Consider the following 14,754-nt stretch of genomic DNA (forward strand, 5'->3'; position numbering starts at 1 on the left):
CATGTTTGTCATTGTGCGTGTAATTTTCTAGAGTAGTTTTTTGCTCTTGCTATCTCCTTGTATTAACTCGTCCTTCGTTGGTATACTCTGATGAACATATGTGAGGATGATAACAAGGCCAACTTATATAAGGTAGTGTTACAGGAGCAGTTGAATTTCTCGCCCGATGTTTCTTAAAGAAAGCCATAAACGTAGCGGCCGTTGGTTCAACTTGGTGTTGTTTTGCTCTAGATTGCACCGTTTGTGGGCCTGTTGAATGAATTTATGTCTTGGTTGTATGAAATATCAAAAAATTTGGATTTTCTGGCAAGTTGTACAACTTATCGCTACATTGATGGCCATGTTGTACAAACTCATTTAATTTGCGTTTATTTTGTACACTAAATAACCGAAAATGGATAACTCAGCCGAAATAGGTACGTGCTTTCGTTGAATTTTATAAATGTAAACCGAAACTATGAAATTGTAAAAATGAGATTTTACAATGAGACTGCTCGCAAAATTGCAATGTTTGTGGGCAAAACGTCCAACTTGATTGCGGATTGATTTAAACCAACGTTTTCGGCTTGCATTATGTCAAAAGGATGTGTTTGTTGTAATTCATTCTGTCATTTACTACCATTATGCGTAGGCCAATTCATGAAATCATTTCATGCGTTTGAGTAGAAACTGAATGAATGAACACCATTTCATGATATCAATTAGCTCGAAATAGAGTTTATGCACTTAGTTTTTACTCATATCGATGAAATGATTTCGTGAATTGGAGTACGCATACATATGCTTATACTTATGCTTTTAATTTATAAGGTAATTTTATGTTTTTAATCTCTTGCTACCACATGAATATATGTATGAATTCGTGATAAGAATATATGAATTCGCCTTGGAAGATAAAAAGTGAGTAAGAATAAATGCCGAACAAAGGAATTTGTATTATTTCAACTTAAATAAATGCATTTTGCAAACAAAAGTGCGTACGCTACTTGGTGCCTTGGTAATGGCGAATTCATAAGGATCTATTGATTGCATTATAAACATTTTCATTTATTTGTTAAACATACAATTACTTCCATTACAACCCGGTCCTATGGATGCTGGAAGCGCGAATTCATATAAGGTGGTGTTACCGGAAAATGAATAAATAAATTATATGTATATCAGAAAATTAATAAGATGAAATGAAATTATTGTTTGATTTCTAACCAAACGTATGTATGTATGTAACTCAATCTCCTAATGGTTTGCCGAACCGCAAACATATGTTTACGCATCCAGTTTCGTGAATAGGTACCTGGTACTGACACCTTTTTTAAGAAGTTTCACTTCTATCATGTGTACGGTGTTACACAAGCATTTTTTTTTTTTTTAAGTGGAAAGTGTGCGTAATTTTAGTCCGATTTCGGAAATTTTCAACATATAGCTTTTTTATGCCAAGGTCAATAATTGCACTGAGTTTGTTGGTACAAATTAATGTATCAGTTACCGAGATACACATACATTGAACCAAATAAAAACTGGCGCGCGACACTTTAGTAAGTTTTTCTTTAGTTAATTTAACGTTTATTATTTCTTTATGAAAATATAGCTGATTACTTAACAATCACGATATAAATTCAAATTTCAGACTTTGTGCAAAAATTATGAGAATTCTGCTAAGTTTGACCAAAATTTCTAGTTTCTTGATAAGCGTCTTTAGACAAAATTTTGGTATTAAATTTTGTAGCCTATCAAATTTTAATAAAGTACGGTGCAAATTTTAAGTATCTTGGACTTACCGTTGATTTTTGGCAATTTTTTTTGTTGAGGGTGCACCGCATTTTTTTCATATAAAAAAAATTCGAACATAAATTTCCAAAAATCAACGGTAAGTCCCGGTAAGTCCTAGCATCTAAAGCCGAATGAACGGTGCAGATTTTATGACATGGAGAAAAAATGACTTTGGGTATAATACATATATATTGTTTTTTTTTGTAATTTTTTTACTTCAAACCGCATTTACAGTGAAAGTATGAAAGTTATCCAAAAACAAATTGCATTTTTTAATTTAACGTCCTCAATTTTACTAAGAAGCCAATTTTCATGTAAAGCCCACATTTTATATAGAAGGGAAGCACTGTGCGGCGGCGACTTTGCCGATCACTTACAATAGGTTTTTTCCCGCGGATGTGATGTAAGCACATTATTTTTACATGTATAATACGTTACTCTATGTCCATGATAAATTTTAAGTGCGATGTCTTAGGTCGATTTTTGCCAAAATTTTGACATTTTTGCGCGCTTGTATGCGGTACATTGTCCCGCTAAATAAGTGTAGGTGATCAATTTTTGACATCGTCCACTGTTAATTGTTAAATTTTTTATTACACAATGATAATGCTCTAGGAAGGCGTTGTCCCGCTAACTGGGTGTAAGTGGTTGGTTTTCGTGATTTACGTGATTATATTGAAAATCTTATCTTACTTTTATCGACGATAAAATAAGTCATTAAAAACTGTCGCTAGCTCCAGGACTATTTTGCTGTTTTCCATTTAATAATCTACAAAATACTTCAAATGATTTCTCATCAGAGATAGAAATTCCAAATACACTCCGCTTCACTTGTGTAAGCGCATTTCTTTTTATACAAAAACCATGATGGACATAAACTTGTAGCAGCTTCTAAAACAAAACGGAGCTTATACATTTCTGGATAAAAGCCCGGAAGAAAAAGGAATACGCCTAATTCAACTTTTTTTAATGAACTTTTTATAAAATTTCTCTCGCAGATAACTCGTAGTCTATCTCTAACGATAATTGATCTGATAGTATGATAGTATGAGTTGTAGATGACATGTGCGTACGCAGGTACGGGCGGGGGCTTTCTTTTGTTAGTCTGATAAACAGTCATTTACTTAAAAAAAAGGTAAGATAATTATTATCTATCAATATTTTCTCTTAGTTTTTACTTTAATTTAGGTTTAGGTACGCTTAGCGTTCACAGAGGTTTTATAGAAAAAACAAAAATGAAATCATCACTAAAACAATTTATCGATTTGAAGAAGATATTCCAAGACTATTGTTTAAATAAAAAATTATTTTTTTAGCAAAAAAGGGAACCGACTTCAATTCTCATGTAAAACTTTAAGACTACCGTTAATTTCTTCATGATCCAATAATCGGATCTAAACCAAATTAGGATTGGACCTCCCCTGAGGCACCCGAAAAAGAATTATCGAAATCTGTTATGCGGTAACATATGTACAAAAAAAAAGTATTCCAAAAAAAAGTATTCACCTCCTCCTTTTTTGAAATCGGTAAAAAATAATGAAAAAATATGATTTAGGTTTAAAAATTTTGCATGCAATTAAGGTAATTAACAAATTTTTATTTTAACTCTTCAATAAGTTCATAATAAACTTGATGCATTATAAATTCCTCTGTAAGGCTCGGTACAAATCAATTGTTACAATAACAAGTAATTTTTAAGCAAAAAACACAACCGACTTAAATTCTCATATAATAATTTAGAAGTACCGTTGATTTCTTCATGATCCAATTATCGGTTCTAAACCAAATTAGTATGGGACCTCCTCTGAGGCACCAGAAAAAGAATTATCGAAATCAGCTAATGTGGTCCAAAGTTATGCAGTAAAATACATAAAAAAATATTCCGCTGAATTGAAGTCGGTTAAAAAGAGAACAATTAATGAGGGAAATGATTATAAATTTTTTATAGCTATCTTTTAACGTTTCTAATAAAATTTGTATTAAAAAAATTTCGGCCCCGGCCCCCCCTAAATGATGGTAGAAGATTAAATTGAAAATAGCAGAAGTAGGTAAAAACCAGGCTTTATTTTAAATTCATAAATCTTAGACATGTTAAGGATTATTAAGAGCATTTTGAAATTTCTCTAATACAATTTTTTGCTGGGTTTTAGACCATAATAATTCGAGCCTTTATCTTTAGAGAAGCTGGGTATTCACTGTTAAGATGATATCAGCTGATTGAACATACACTTTATCATTTCGTTTGTTGAATGATTTTCCAGGGACAAAAACTTTCTCATCAGTAAAAAAAGCTGCGCGAACCCTCTGAGTGTACTTACAAAGCAATTGTGGCTTACTTTTCTGCTTAAAAGCTTCTGTAAGAAATGTCAGCTGTGAGGTGATTTTGGAAAACACTTGTAAGTACACACAAGTAAGTAAGCCTATGAATGCCTGCTTTGGTTTCACCATCTACTATCTATATATTAATACGCTAACGAAATCTCATACAAATCTATTCCTCCCTACTGCTGCTATGAATTTTAAAATTATTTAACAGAATGTATATTACTTTACCAAACAATATAAGTGACCTAGACGATCAACAGTTGCTGATGGACATAAAAACTTCCCAAGCAAATTAAAAAATTGTGTAAAAAAGTGAGGTGGGGGAATCTCGACAACGGGGCGGTACTAGTTTGTTTTAAAGCCTGTTCTGTTACAAAAAAATCCGGCTACTAGTGGAGAAAATCAATGAATAAAGAAAGAAGAAATTAGTGTTAAAATGGAAATGCCCAATCATTTTTTGTATGATGAGTAGGAAAGCTTGTTACTCATACGCCAGGTACACCTGAGCAAGAGTGAAGCCGTTCCGCGGTTTTTAAATTGATGTAGCTATGTATATGAACACAGTTGCCTTCAACACGAATAGGTTTTTAGAAAATGTCCCAGGATTCCAAATTTTCAAGTCCGAAAATTGTAGCAGATCCTTTTTTCGAAATGAACGTATGTATATATATTAAGGTGGACCCGTTTTCTATTAAGCTAAGATACAATCTCCTTTTTAATTGGGACACCATCTTAAAACGCGGTTGGAAAACTATGAACTATAAAATTTTAGTCCGATTGGTGGTTATTTAGAACTTTTGCACTGAGATTATTAGACAAACAGGGTGCAAGATAAAAACAAGATATCGTGAACATATAAGGGACTACAACAAAAAAATGCTAAAACCTTCTACTACCCCGGAATCGAACTTCGCAAACCATATGGCACAAAACCATTGTACGCCAATGAAAATAGGAAAGACAGCCAAAATTCTCCATGTACAGCACAAAGGACAACGCCTAAACGTATTAGAGAATATGGAGATATACAAACAAAAGACGTTCGTCGGAAAAATAAAAAATGAGCAAATAAACACCGCATCTGATATATTACTCGAACCACTCAGGCTACTATACGCAAAACAAAACAGAAACCCTGCAACTACCATAAACAATGAAATGCAGGTCCGAACTACAGAAACAAAGAGAAAGAAAATAACTCATTTTTACCTACCTGCGAATCCATGCAACAATTAATCAAAAAAGAGGTGAACAGCTAATTTCTACCCGAGGATGTACACACAGAACTGAAACTACTGGTTGAACGAAAGGATGTAATCCGCTGAGACGTACCTAACTATGAACCAACGACGATTTAACACGGCTATAAATAGTGACGGACAAACATAAACTATACTGAACGAAAAATTACACTGAAGATGGCACAACGCCGAAACCGGTTTGTCTCCAAACCAAATTTGACAAGGGATGACGGAAAATCGTTCCACATTACATCACACTCCTACCCTGTCGGAAACACCAACAACGAAAATGAGAATATATATATCTATATATTTCATGATCCAATGAGCGAATCTAAACCAAATTAGTATGGGACCACCTCTGAGACACTACCTTTCCGTTGCAAAAAAGAATTATTGACATCGGTTGACGTGGTGCAAAGTTATGCGGTAACATACATAAAAAAAATATATATATATATATATATATATTCCGACGAACTGATAACCTCCTCCTTTTTTGGAAGTCGGTTAAAAACTTAGTGTTTTTTTACAATCACCATGTAGGGAATTTAACTACTCGTGAAAGTGCAGCATTGGTTATAAATATTTGGAATCCAAGGACAATTTCCAACAAATATGCATTAGCACCAACTGTGCGCCATACTCAAAAGAGGCACAGCTCAAAAATCAGAAACGAAAATATAACTGCTTATGGATGGTACAGATTCAACACAATTAATACAAAAACCGATATTACAGTAGTTTTCTCGTTAGAGATTAAAATCTTAAAAAAATATATGCATTAATTGGAGATAAATCCTACGAATTGATTTATGCAAAAAATCGACCAAATTATTATTTGTTTAAGAGTTGTGGCCCTTTCGAAGATGGTGTGTGATATGTATGCACATTGGGGTGGTCCAAAAACAGTAAGGTCGGAATTGTAATGCTCTCACCCCCTAGGATTGTCGTATATTGTCACTAGAGACGAATAAAGGCGCGCTAGTGTTTCGACGGCGAAAAAAGACGCTTAATAAAAGCTTCGGCGGAGAAAGACGCGTAACCTAGTTGACGGCGTAGAAAGACGCGTAATCATAGATTTATACTTGGCCAAGGACTGTCACTTCAGCATTATTCGCCAAAAACTCTTTACGGAATGTACATACTATTACAACCGCAAACATAGTTGACCGCGAAAATAAGTTTACGCGTCCTTCTTCGCCGTCAAATATTTTAACGCTTCTTTCTTCGCCGTCAACTATGGTAAGAGTCTTTCTTCGTTGAAGTTTTTTTTATGCGCCTTTTTCGCGGTCAACTTTTGAGCTCAGCCTTTATTCGTGTCTAATGACGATATCGAAAAAAGGTATATTCCAATTTTTTTTATTTTGTAATCAAAAACTATTTATAGGTCGCTCAAAGTTTTCCATGTTATAAAAACAATTTTTCGTAGAAATGGTATAAAATTCTTGAAAATCAATATTTTTCGATCGGAAAACTCTGAATCTCTTCAGGAGACTTCAATAATAATACCCAATTGTTTATGTAACCATTTTTTAATACTAACGATTTTTTATTTTTGTGGCGGAGCTATAAATTATAGTCGCGATGAAAAGATGGTTAAATACACAACTGGGTATTATTATTGGGAATTTCCTGCAGATAAACAGAGTCTTCCGATAGAAAAATATTGATTTTTAAGAATTCCAAACCATTTCTACGTAAAGTTGTTTTCCCCATATAAAATACATGGAAAATTTTCGGCGCTTTGAGCGACCTCTCAATAGTTTTTGATTTCAAAATAAAAAAATAGGGGTATATTTTTTCGCTATAGAACAATCCTAGGGGGTGAGAGCATAAAAATTCCGACTTTACTTTTTCACATGAATTTTTGCACCACCCTAATGTACATATATATGAACATGAAAATGTAAATACCATTTTACAAATGGACATTTTACTAAATACATAGAAATGTACGTAGTATGTACGACCATACAAAAATGGAATTGCTTCGAAAGCAGACTCTCCGTGCTGGATTTATATTCTTTCTTTGCAAAATACCATAAAATTGCTTATTTTTATGGTTCGCTTTGATTATCAAAAACCGTTGGTTTATTATTTAAATTGGAATCACTACCCTGACGGAAGCAAGTGATTTTTTTTTGTTAAATCAACTAATTGAAAGACTGCTTTAAAACAAATGCAATGAGTAAATGTTTCGAATTTCGATACTTTCTTTACTCAAAGAAACAATTTGTGTCCTAGAAGTATGAAAAAGCATCTGTGAGGTGCATAACGCAAGCGTTTTCAAAAGAATCATACTGACTTTGAAGTTTTTTAAACCAAATTCACTTTAAAGTGGTTGAAATTAAATGCAGAGTCGGACAGTCGACTTGCTGCTTGCACACAATCCAAACTGAACATTTGAAAGCACATATACATGGCTGTATCTGAGCATGCAGAGATGGTTGATGTTGCTTGTTAGATTGTAGAAGGTCCGGTTTCGAGTCACAACAGAGGCAACATGTGAAAATTATATTTTTTTATGTATTTTAAATATGAAAAAGCATCTATGAAGTTCAGAACGAAATGCGTTTTAAAGTAGTTGAAAAACATGCAGGAAAAGGCAATTAACTGTTTCCTAATTAAATTTCTTGCAGGGTGTGCTTTTTCCACATACACTCGTACACACACACACATATATGTATGTACATACCTATGTATATCTCTACAACAGAAGTAAAAAGAATTTTACCGATTTTATGGACGTACTGCTGGCTAGTGGCTGGAAAAATTCATTGAAAAATAATTCAATTCAGTCTGACAGCATGGATTTTCCATCATTTTTGACGGGCTCATCAATTTAAAATTCTTCAGACTTGTGAGTGGTATTTGTTTACTGGATGGGATGAAATGTGCAAGCGCAATTCGCTAGCATTTCCATATGTTGTACATTTAATTGTTTATAGGGTCTTAGGGCTTATAGGGCCTGTATGTATTTGTTATGTATTCTAAGTAAATGTGCCGATTTGACCTTTGAAAAATGTTCTTAACTATACAAATGTATGTAAGTAATTACATATATCATGAAAAATTTGTGGGAAAATAATTTTTAATACACACGTATATACGTACAAATCGCTAGCTTAGAGTGAAAAGTTGCTAAGTCCAATTTTTAAGAAAACTCATATTTTGATACAGGAGGCTAAAAAAATTTAAAATGGATTGTTTCGAAAAGGATAATGGTGCTTTGTTATATTTATTCTCGTTTATATTCAATGAAAAGCAAACTTGCTAACAAGCACCGAAAGTCCGATAAGGTCGAAATAGTAGTAAAATGTTCTTTTAGGTAAATACTGCATATTTGGCAACTTTCGTAGAAATTTTTTAAATCAGCGATGGTCAAAATTAAAAAAATATTAAGAAAATTAGGGGCTTATAAAAATTTAAGTTAAATTATTTAACCTCCCTACCTTTAAAACTCCCAACAAGCTAAGTCTAACGATATACTGCTGTACATAGGGCTGCCAACTGGTTTTGTACCAAACCGGTGTTTGAACGGAACCGTCGTTTTTTTCTGGTTTTTAACCGAACCCTGAACCGAACCGTTTTCATTTTGAAATACCAAAAACCGAACCGAAAACCACCCCAAAAAAATGGTTCGGGTCGGTTCAAAATGAAATTCCATTAAATAATTTTTCAAGTTTTGTAACTCACAACTTTGTCTAAAAATGCAAAGCGTATGGTAAAAATACAAAAATTTTTTTGTTTGATGGCAACTCCGTGAGTTGTAATTTAGTCCATATAAAGATTGCTGCAAATTTTTTTCATATGGGACAAAATGCTTACCAATGCAAAAAAAAACTCGGATTTTTTTCGTTATGATTAAAAAGTTTGAAACTTTGATGCAATTTGGTTGAAGTTTTATACTTTTTGTACAAAGTTTGAAATTTGGATTTAAATGCTTGTTGTTATATAACCAGCTATACATTTATAAAAAATTAATGAACATTTAATTAACAAAAGAAAAATTGTCGAATGTCGCACCCATATTATTTTGACCAAAGGTATACTTGTACATATGAAGTTAAGGCCTAGTGTAAGCTCCAACCTACCGAAATAAGAGTTTCAAAATTAAGTCAAGATTTTGAGGGTCAATTTAAAATTTTGAGGATGCTGTTTTAAAAAGTTTATTCAAATTTTTATAATTTCGCCTTGATCGCGTTGATTTTAAATATTTTTTTTTTCTAATGCTATTACATATTTTGAATGGAAGAAAATCCGTGAGATATTGCCAAAACTCAACTTAAAACTGAAAAGTTGTCCTCAAAAATTCTTATTAAAAAGTTTTTGCAAAAAGTTGGACTAGGATTTATATGGTTTAAAAAAATAAGCATTAAATAAACAAAAGAAAAATAGCCAAAACTTGCCAAAATGTCGCTCCCCTATTTATTTTTCCACCACTATTCATGTGAATATTTGAAATTGATCTCAGTAACAAAGCATTTAATTTTTATATTTTTGTAATATTTGTATCCTTTAGCATAAAGAAATTGAGCCATTTGAACCGATCCGAGCCGCGGTTCAGGGATACTCGTGAACTGGTGCAAACTTTTTCTAAGTGGTTCGAACCACTAAACTGAACCGGTTACACATCATTTCAAAGGTTTAAATATAAAATAGTCGAGCTGATAAAAGACAAGTGCATCAAGTACGAACATAACGGTTGTTTTTAAATAAATGAAAAATGGAGGGTTCAGGAACTATACGGAACCTATTTTGATGTTGTAATCGGCCATAGCTACAATCTACACTAGGTTCTGTTTCGGGTGTATTTCGTGACTTTTTTTTTAGCACCGTGTTATTAGCGGTGGTTTCTTTGGGCTATGAAATAGATTAAGATAAGTTTCGTGCTTTTGCAAAAAACACTGCCAGTTACTTTGCGCAGTGTTATTCATGGTATAACATGACTCCAACTTTACACAACACACAATGGTGTTCTACACCATGGTAAGGGTAAAGTCATAATTGACACATATCGTTGGCTTAGTTCGCAATCGTGCTAAGTCCATTTTTTTTTTCAGGAGGGACAAAAAACCGTCTAACTTTTTTTGTTGTCAATATTTTTCTAATCTGTAAATGCAGTTTTATTCCTTAGTTCGTCTTGTTTTATTACCAATAATCGGCCAATTTCAAAATAAAGCTGTTGCAGACTTATAGGCTCTTTTAGGACTTACCACATTTTCTCTTTAAGATTTTGTTCTTTTAATGTGGACTTGGCACATTTTCTATCAATCGTTTTTCCATTATTTTTTATTGTTAAAAGATTCAATTGTTTATTTTAAATATATTTTATTGTTTTAAAATTAATTATAACCTAATACAGTTTTTTCATTGCTATTAACGAAAATAACTATTTTAAGTCGTAAATTTATGTACCATTTATAAAAGAAAATAATTAAAAGCAAGTAAAGAGGTATAAGTTTGGGCGAAACCGAACTTTATCTACCCGGCGCAGGTATCAAATACTGTCGTAAGCAGGGGCTTTTTCCCGATTTCAAACGTTTTCGATAATATCCTGAGTTAAACTCAATGAAATAATTGAACCACGTTTAGTAGAAATCGCTAAAGTGACTACCGAAATACACCTTGTAGTCATAAAGTGGGCGGTGTCACGCAGTCTTATTTATTGTTAACCCTGGAAGTGCTTCGCTCTTTTGACCCTGTTTGCGGGCTTGTTAGTCGAAACGACTAACACCAACTTAGAATTGAAATAACAAACATAAAAGAATTAAAAACGAAAATACATTTTTCAATTTTAGTTCTTTATAGTTTTTCAAACACATAAACAAAATATTAAATACATTACATTATTTTCTCTGTTACATATTATAAAAATGGTAAATGACTTCTGAGAGAGGTACGAAGCGAAACACGATTTTTGTTAGTCGAATCGACTAACGAAGCACGTCCAGGGTTAAGAGATTGTTGTAAGTATTAACTTGGAGTAAATTAGCGTCTTCAGTTATTGAAATATCAGAGTTTCCGTATTTCTGAAATTTACCGTTAGATATACGATTTGAATAATTTTCAACGAATTGCTTTTCCGTACCAGGCTTATTAAGTGCACCGAATTTGGTAGAAATTGATAAATCGGTTACCGAGTTACACATTTGTGGTCATAATCTAATTTTCTGCTGAGTGGTTATCGCGACCATCGATTTTAAGTGAATTAGATTTTCAACAGATTTCTTAGCTAGACCCTAAATAAGGCTCGTACCGAGTTTCGTGAATGGGCTACTGAGATACAGCATTTTTTAATAGGTGGGCGGGGTCACGCCCATTTTCCAAAAATTGCACAATAATATTTTTTACAAAAATTCTACTTCACATACTAATTTTGAACAATTTGCATGCAATATTTACTGAAAGATCGTAGTTTTTGCATCTTTAGAAAATACCTTTATAACGGAAGTGGGCGTGGTTACATTCCGATTCGCCCATTTTTAATACCAACTTACCTTGGATAAAGGGCAACCTACATACCAAATTTCGTTGAGATATCTCGAGTTATCGTGTACACGGACAGACGTGTATATATATTTTTTTGATTTTTTTGGACTTAGCACATTTGCGTACCAATGCATACCAACAAGTAAAAACGACATTACGGTAATTTTCTTTTTTGGTAAAGATGTATTTTCAGTTATGCAATCTTACTGCATCAAAATCTCAATTTACATAAAAAGTGGACTTAGCACGTTTGCTAACTAAGCCAACGATATGTGTCCTGGCTGTTACTATCCGTTTTTATACCCGAGCACACTTGTACACAAGGGAATTCACATAACGCTTGTTTTATCAGGCCAAACGATTCGAGATAGATATAGACAAATACTTCTTTTCACCGTTGGACGGATGGTATTGAAAATGCGCAAAATCGGATGATAACCAGGCCTACCTCTTATATAACGGTAGTTTTCAGAAATACGAAACCTTCGATATTTTAGTAACTACTTAAGCTTATTCACTCAAAATTGATATTTACAATCATGAAAATGAGAATATTATAAATTATATATTTTTGGAAAATGGAAAATGTTACAGTTGTTGGCCAAACGGCTGAAAAAAAAACGGACAATAACCACGCCCACATCCCATATAATGGTAATGTAGACAAAAACGAAAGCTTCGATAAATTAGTAAATACTGAAGCTAATTTATTAAAAATTAATGTTTGCAATATTTCTTTAGCAAAAAATACGCTTATAATAAAATTTTGGAAAATGGGCGTGACCCCGCCCACTTATGACCACATATCTGTATCTCGGTAACCGTTCGATCAATTTGTACCACTCCGTACGATTATTGTGCTTGCCACACAAAGGAAATACGTTGAAATTTTGAAATCTTACTAAAATTACGCCCACTTTTCTATAACGGTAAATTTCAGAAATGCTTGAAACTTCGATATTCCGAAATTTAAGGACGCTAATTTTACCAATAATTGATACTAACAACAATCGCTTGAAAAGAAGTAACAATATTACTTGCACTTTACTATACTAAAATTGAATGGGCTAAAAAACTGCATTTTCTAGAGAGCGTAAATAAAAAGTGCAATATTTGAATGAAATTTTTCCGAATTTTCTTTAATTTTGCACAATGTTTGGAACTCTGATTTTTGGGGCTTTTGTTGTAGAATTAACCATATTTTTATAAAAAATGATCGAAAAATAAAATATATAAAAATAGTTGCCCGTATTGTAGAAAATTCGCTGTAGCTAAACTTTATTGACTGACTGTATGATTTCTCAAAGTTTAGTAATTTTCCAAAATCACACTTTCTGTGTTCGAAATGCACATTGGATTCTATGAAAAAAACTTACGTGATTTTTGTGTTCCAGTAACTCCTTCAGATTCTCCTCTATTATCTCCTCATCAGTCATTGATTCAAGACTTCTTTTCGTCTGTGTGCTGTTGCTACTTGGGGCGTCTGTGGTAGAGATCGTTTCACTTTTAAGCGTCGATTTGGAATCCACTTTCTGTAGTGTTCTATTCAAACTGTTACCTTTCACAGTGTCGCTTGATTCTCGTCTGGGCAATGTGCCAGAGAGTGATTTCAAATCACTTTTTGATTCGACACTACGCAATGTTGATTTTGAGTCTGACTTTATTAAAATTTTATGATCGCTCCTCAAAGAGCTTTTAGATTCGGCTTTCGAAAGCGTCGCATGTGTGGATGGATGCTTTGAATCACTTCTTCGTTTATGCTTCGTGTCATTTTTAATTTGTATGACAAAATCGTTTTTTGTGTCATTAACTGTTAAAAGTTTTGATATATTTTTGGGATTTTCTTTTAAATTTATTACTGTATTTTTTGGCACAATTTTGTGTGAATTATGTGTTGGCACTTCAATTGCGTGAGAGTTATTTTTGAAACGAACGCGATCGTGTTTTAAATTATCAGTTATTTCAAAGCGCACATCGTGTTTTGCATTATTATGTGATTTCACTGGAATTTTGTGAGCTTTTTCATTGGTCACTTCGAATTTAATGTTCTCAGACATATTTTTCAAAATAATTATGCATATGTATGTATGTACATATATATTTGTGTGTATGTTTTTAAATGCTCCGCCAAATCACTTCACAAACATCTGCTATATAAAACCTAATCTAAATTGGCGGAGAAAACTTTAAACATATGTATGTATATACTTCAATACGTGTGTTTTGTACGCGCCGCCTTCTAAAATACTACTGAATTTGTTTTAAGATTTCCATGCAAGTGCTTGCGTGCCGATCATTCGACATTTTCCACACTTTACCGAGAACTTCGGCACCTTCCGCGATCTTTCGGCTTTATTACTCTCTGTTTAACATTTCCAGAGCTCCGAATGCCCGTAAATGAAATTTATATATGTACATATATGTATCTATATGTAGACCCATTAAGGTGGAAAAAAACTCGTTTTTCGTTAGTAGATGTCGTTCGGATTTAAAAAAAAAAATCAGTTGATAACTGCAAAATATTTACGGGTACATCTTGAAATTTTTTTGATCGAATTTCTTAGATCCACTTCAAGCGTAGACTGGACCCGCAAGCCGTTTACGTATGCCTTTGGCACCGCAATAAACATTTTTCTACCCGAAAAGTTAACAGTTTTTTCGCTCTCCACATTAATTTACATACACATGAAAACAACCATACAAAATTTTTACAATGAAACTCTTGCGAATGGCGAATGCGAGAAAATGCAAATTAAAAGCACTGAATTTTTTTAAGAAAATATCAGAAGTATTCGCAAATACACCGTGCTATGTAATGAAGTCCATGAAATCTGCTTGTTTGTTTACTATATCATAAATTAGCTGCGGAGAGATCGGTTGAGATCAGCGATCAGTGCAGATCAGCGTGCAATGGAAAACATTG

At 33.1% G+C, this 14,754-nt stretch overlaps 1 protein-coding gene across 1 annotated transcript in view; it reads right to left on the minus strand.

Moving 5' to 3' along the window:
• The window catches only part of LOC118733986, a 22,971-nt gene extending 8,899 nt beyond the window's left edge, over positions 1-14,072 (minus strand). Inside the window, exon 1 of the mRNA XM_036463653.1 lies at positions 13,208-14,072. Coding sequence (XP_036319546.1) covers positions 13,208-13,888 — 681 coding nt within the window. The 5' untranslated portion in view covers positions 13,889-14,072. The remainder of the gene's footprint in view (positions 1-13,207) is intronic.
• Positions 14,073-14,754: the final 682 nt, after the last annotated feature.

The sequence above is a fragment of the Rhagoletis pomonella genome, unplaced genomic scaffold, assembly GCF_013731165.1.
Source record: "Rhagoletis pomonella isolate Grant_MI unplaced genomic scaffold, Rhpom_1.0 Rhpom_scaffold_00002, whole genome shotgun sequence".
Lineage (NCBI taxonomy): Eukaryota > Metazoa > Arthropoda > Insecta > Diptera > Tephritidae > Rhagoletis > Rhagoletis pomonella.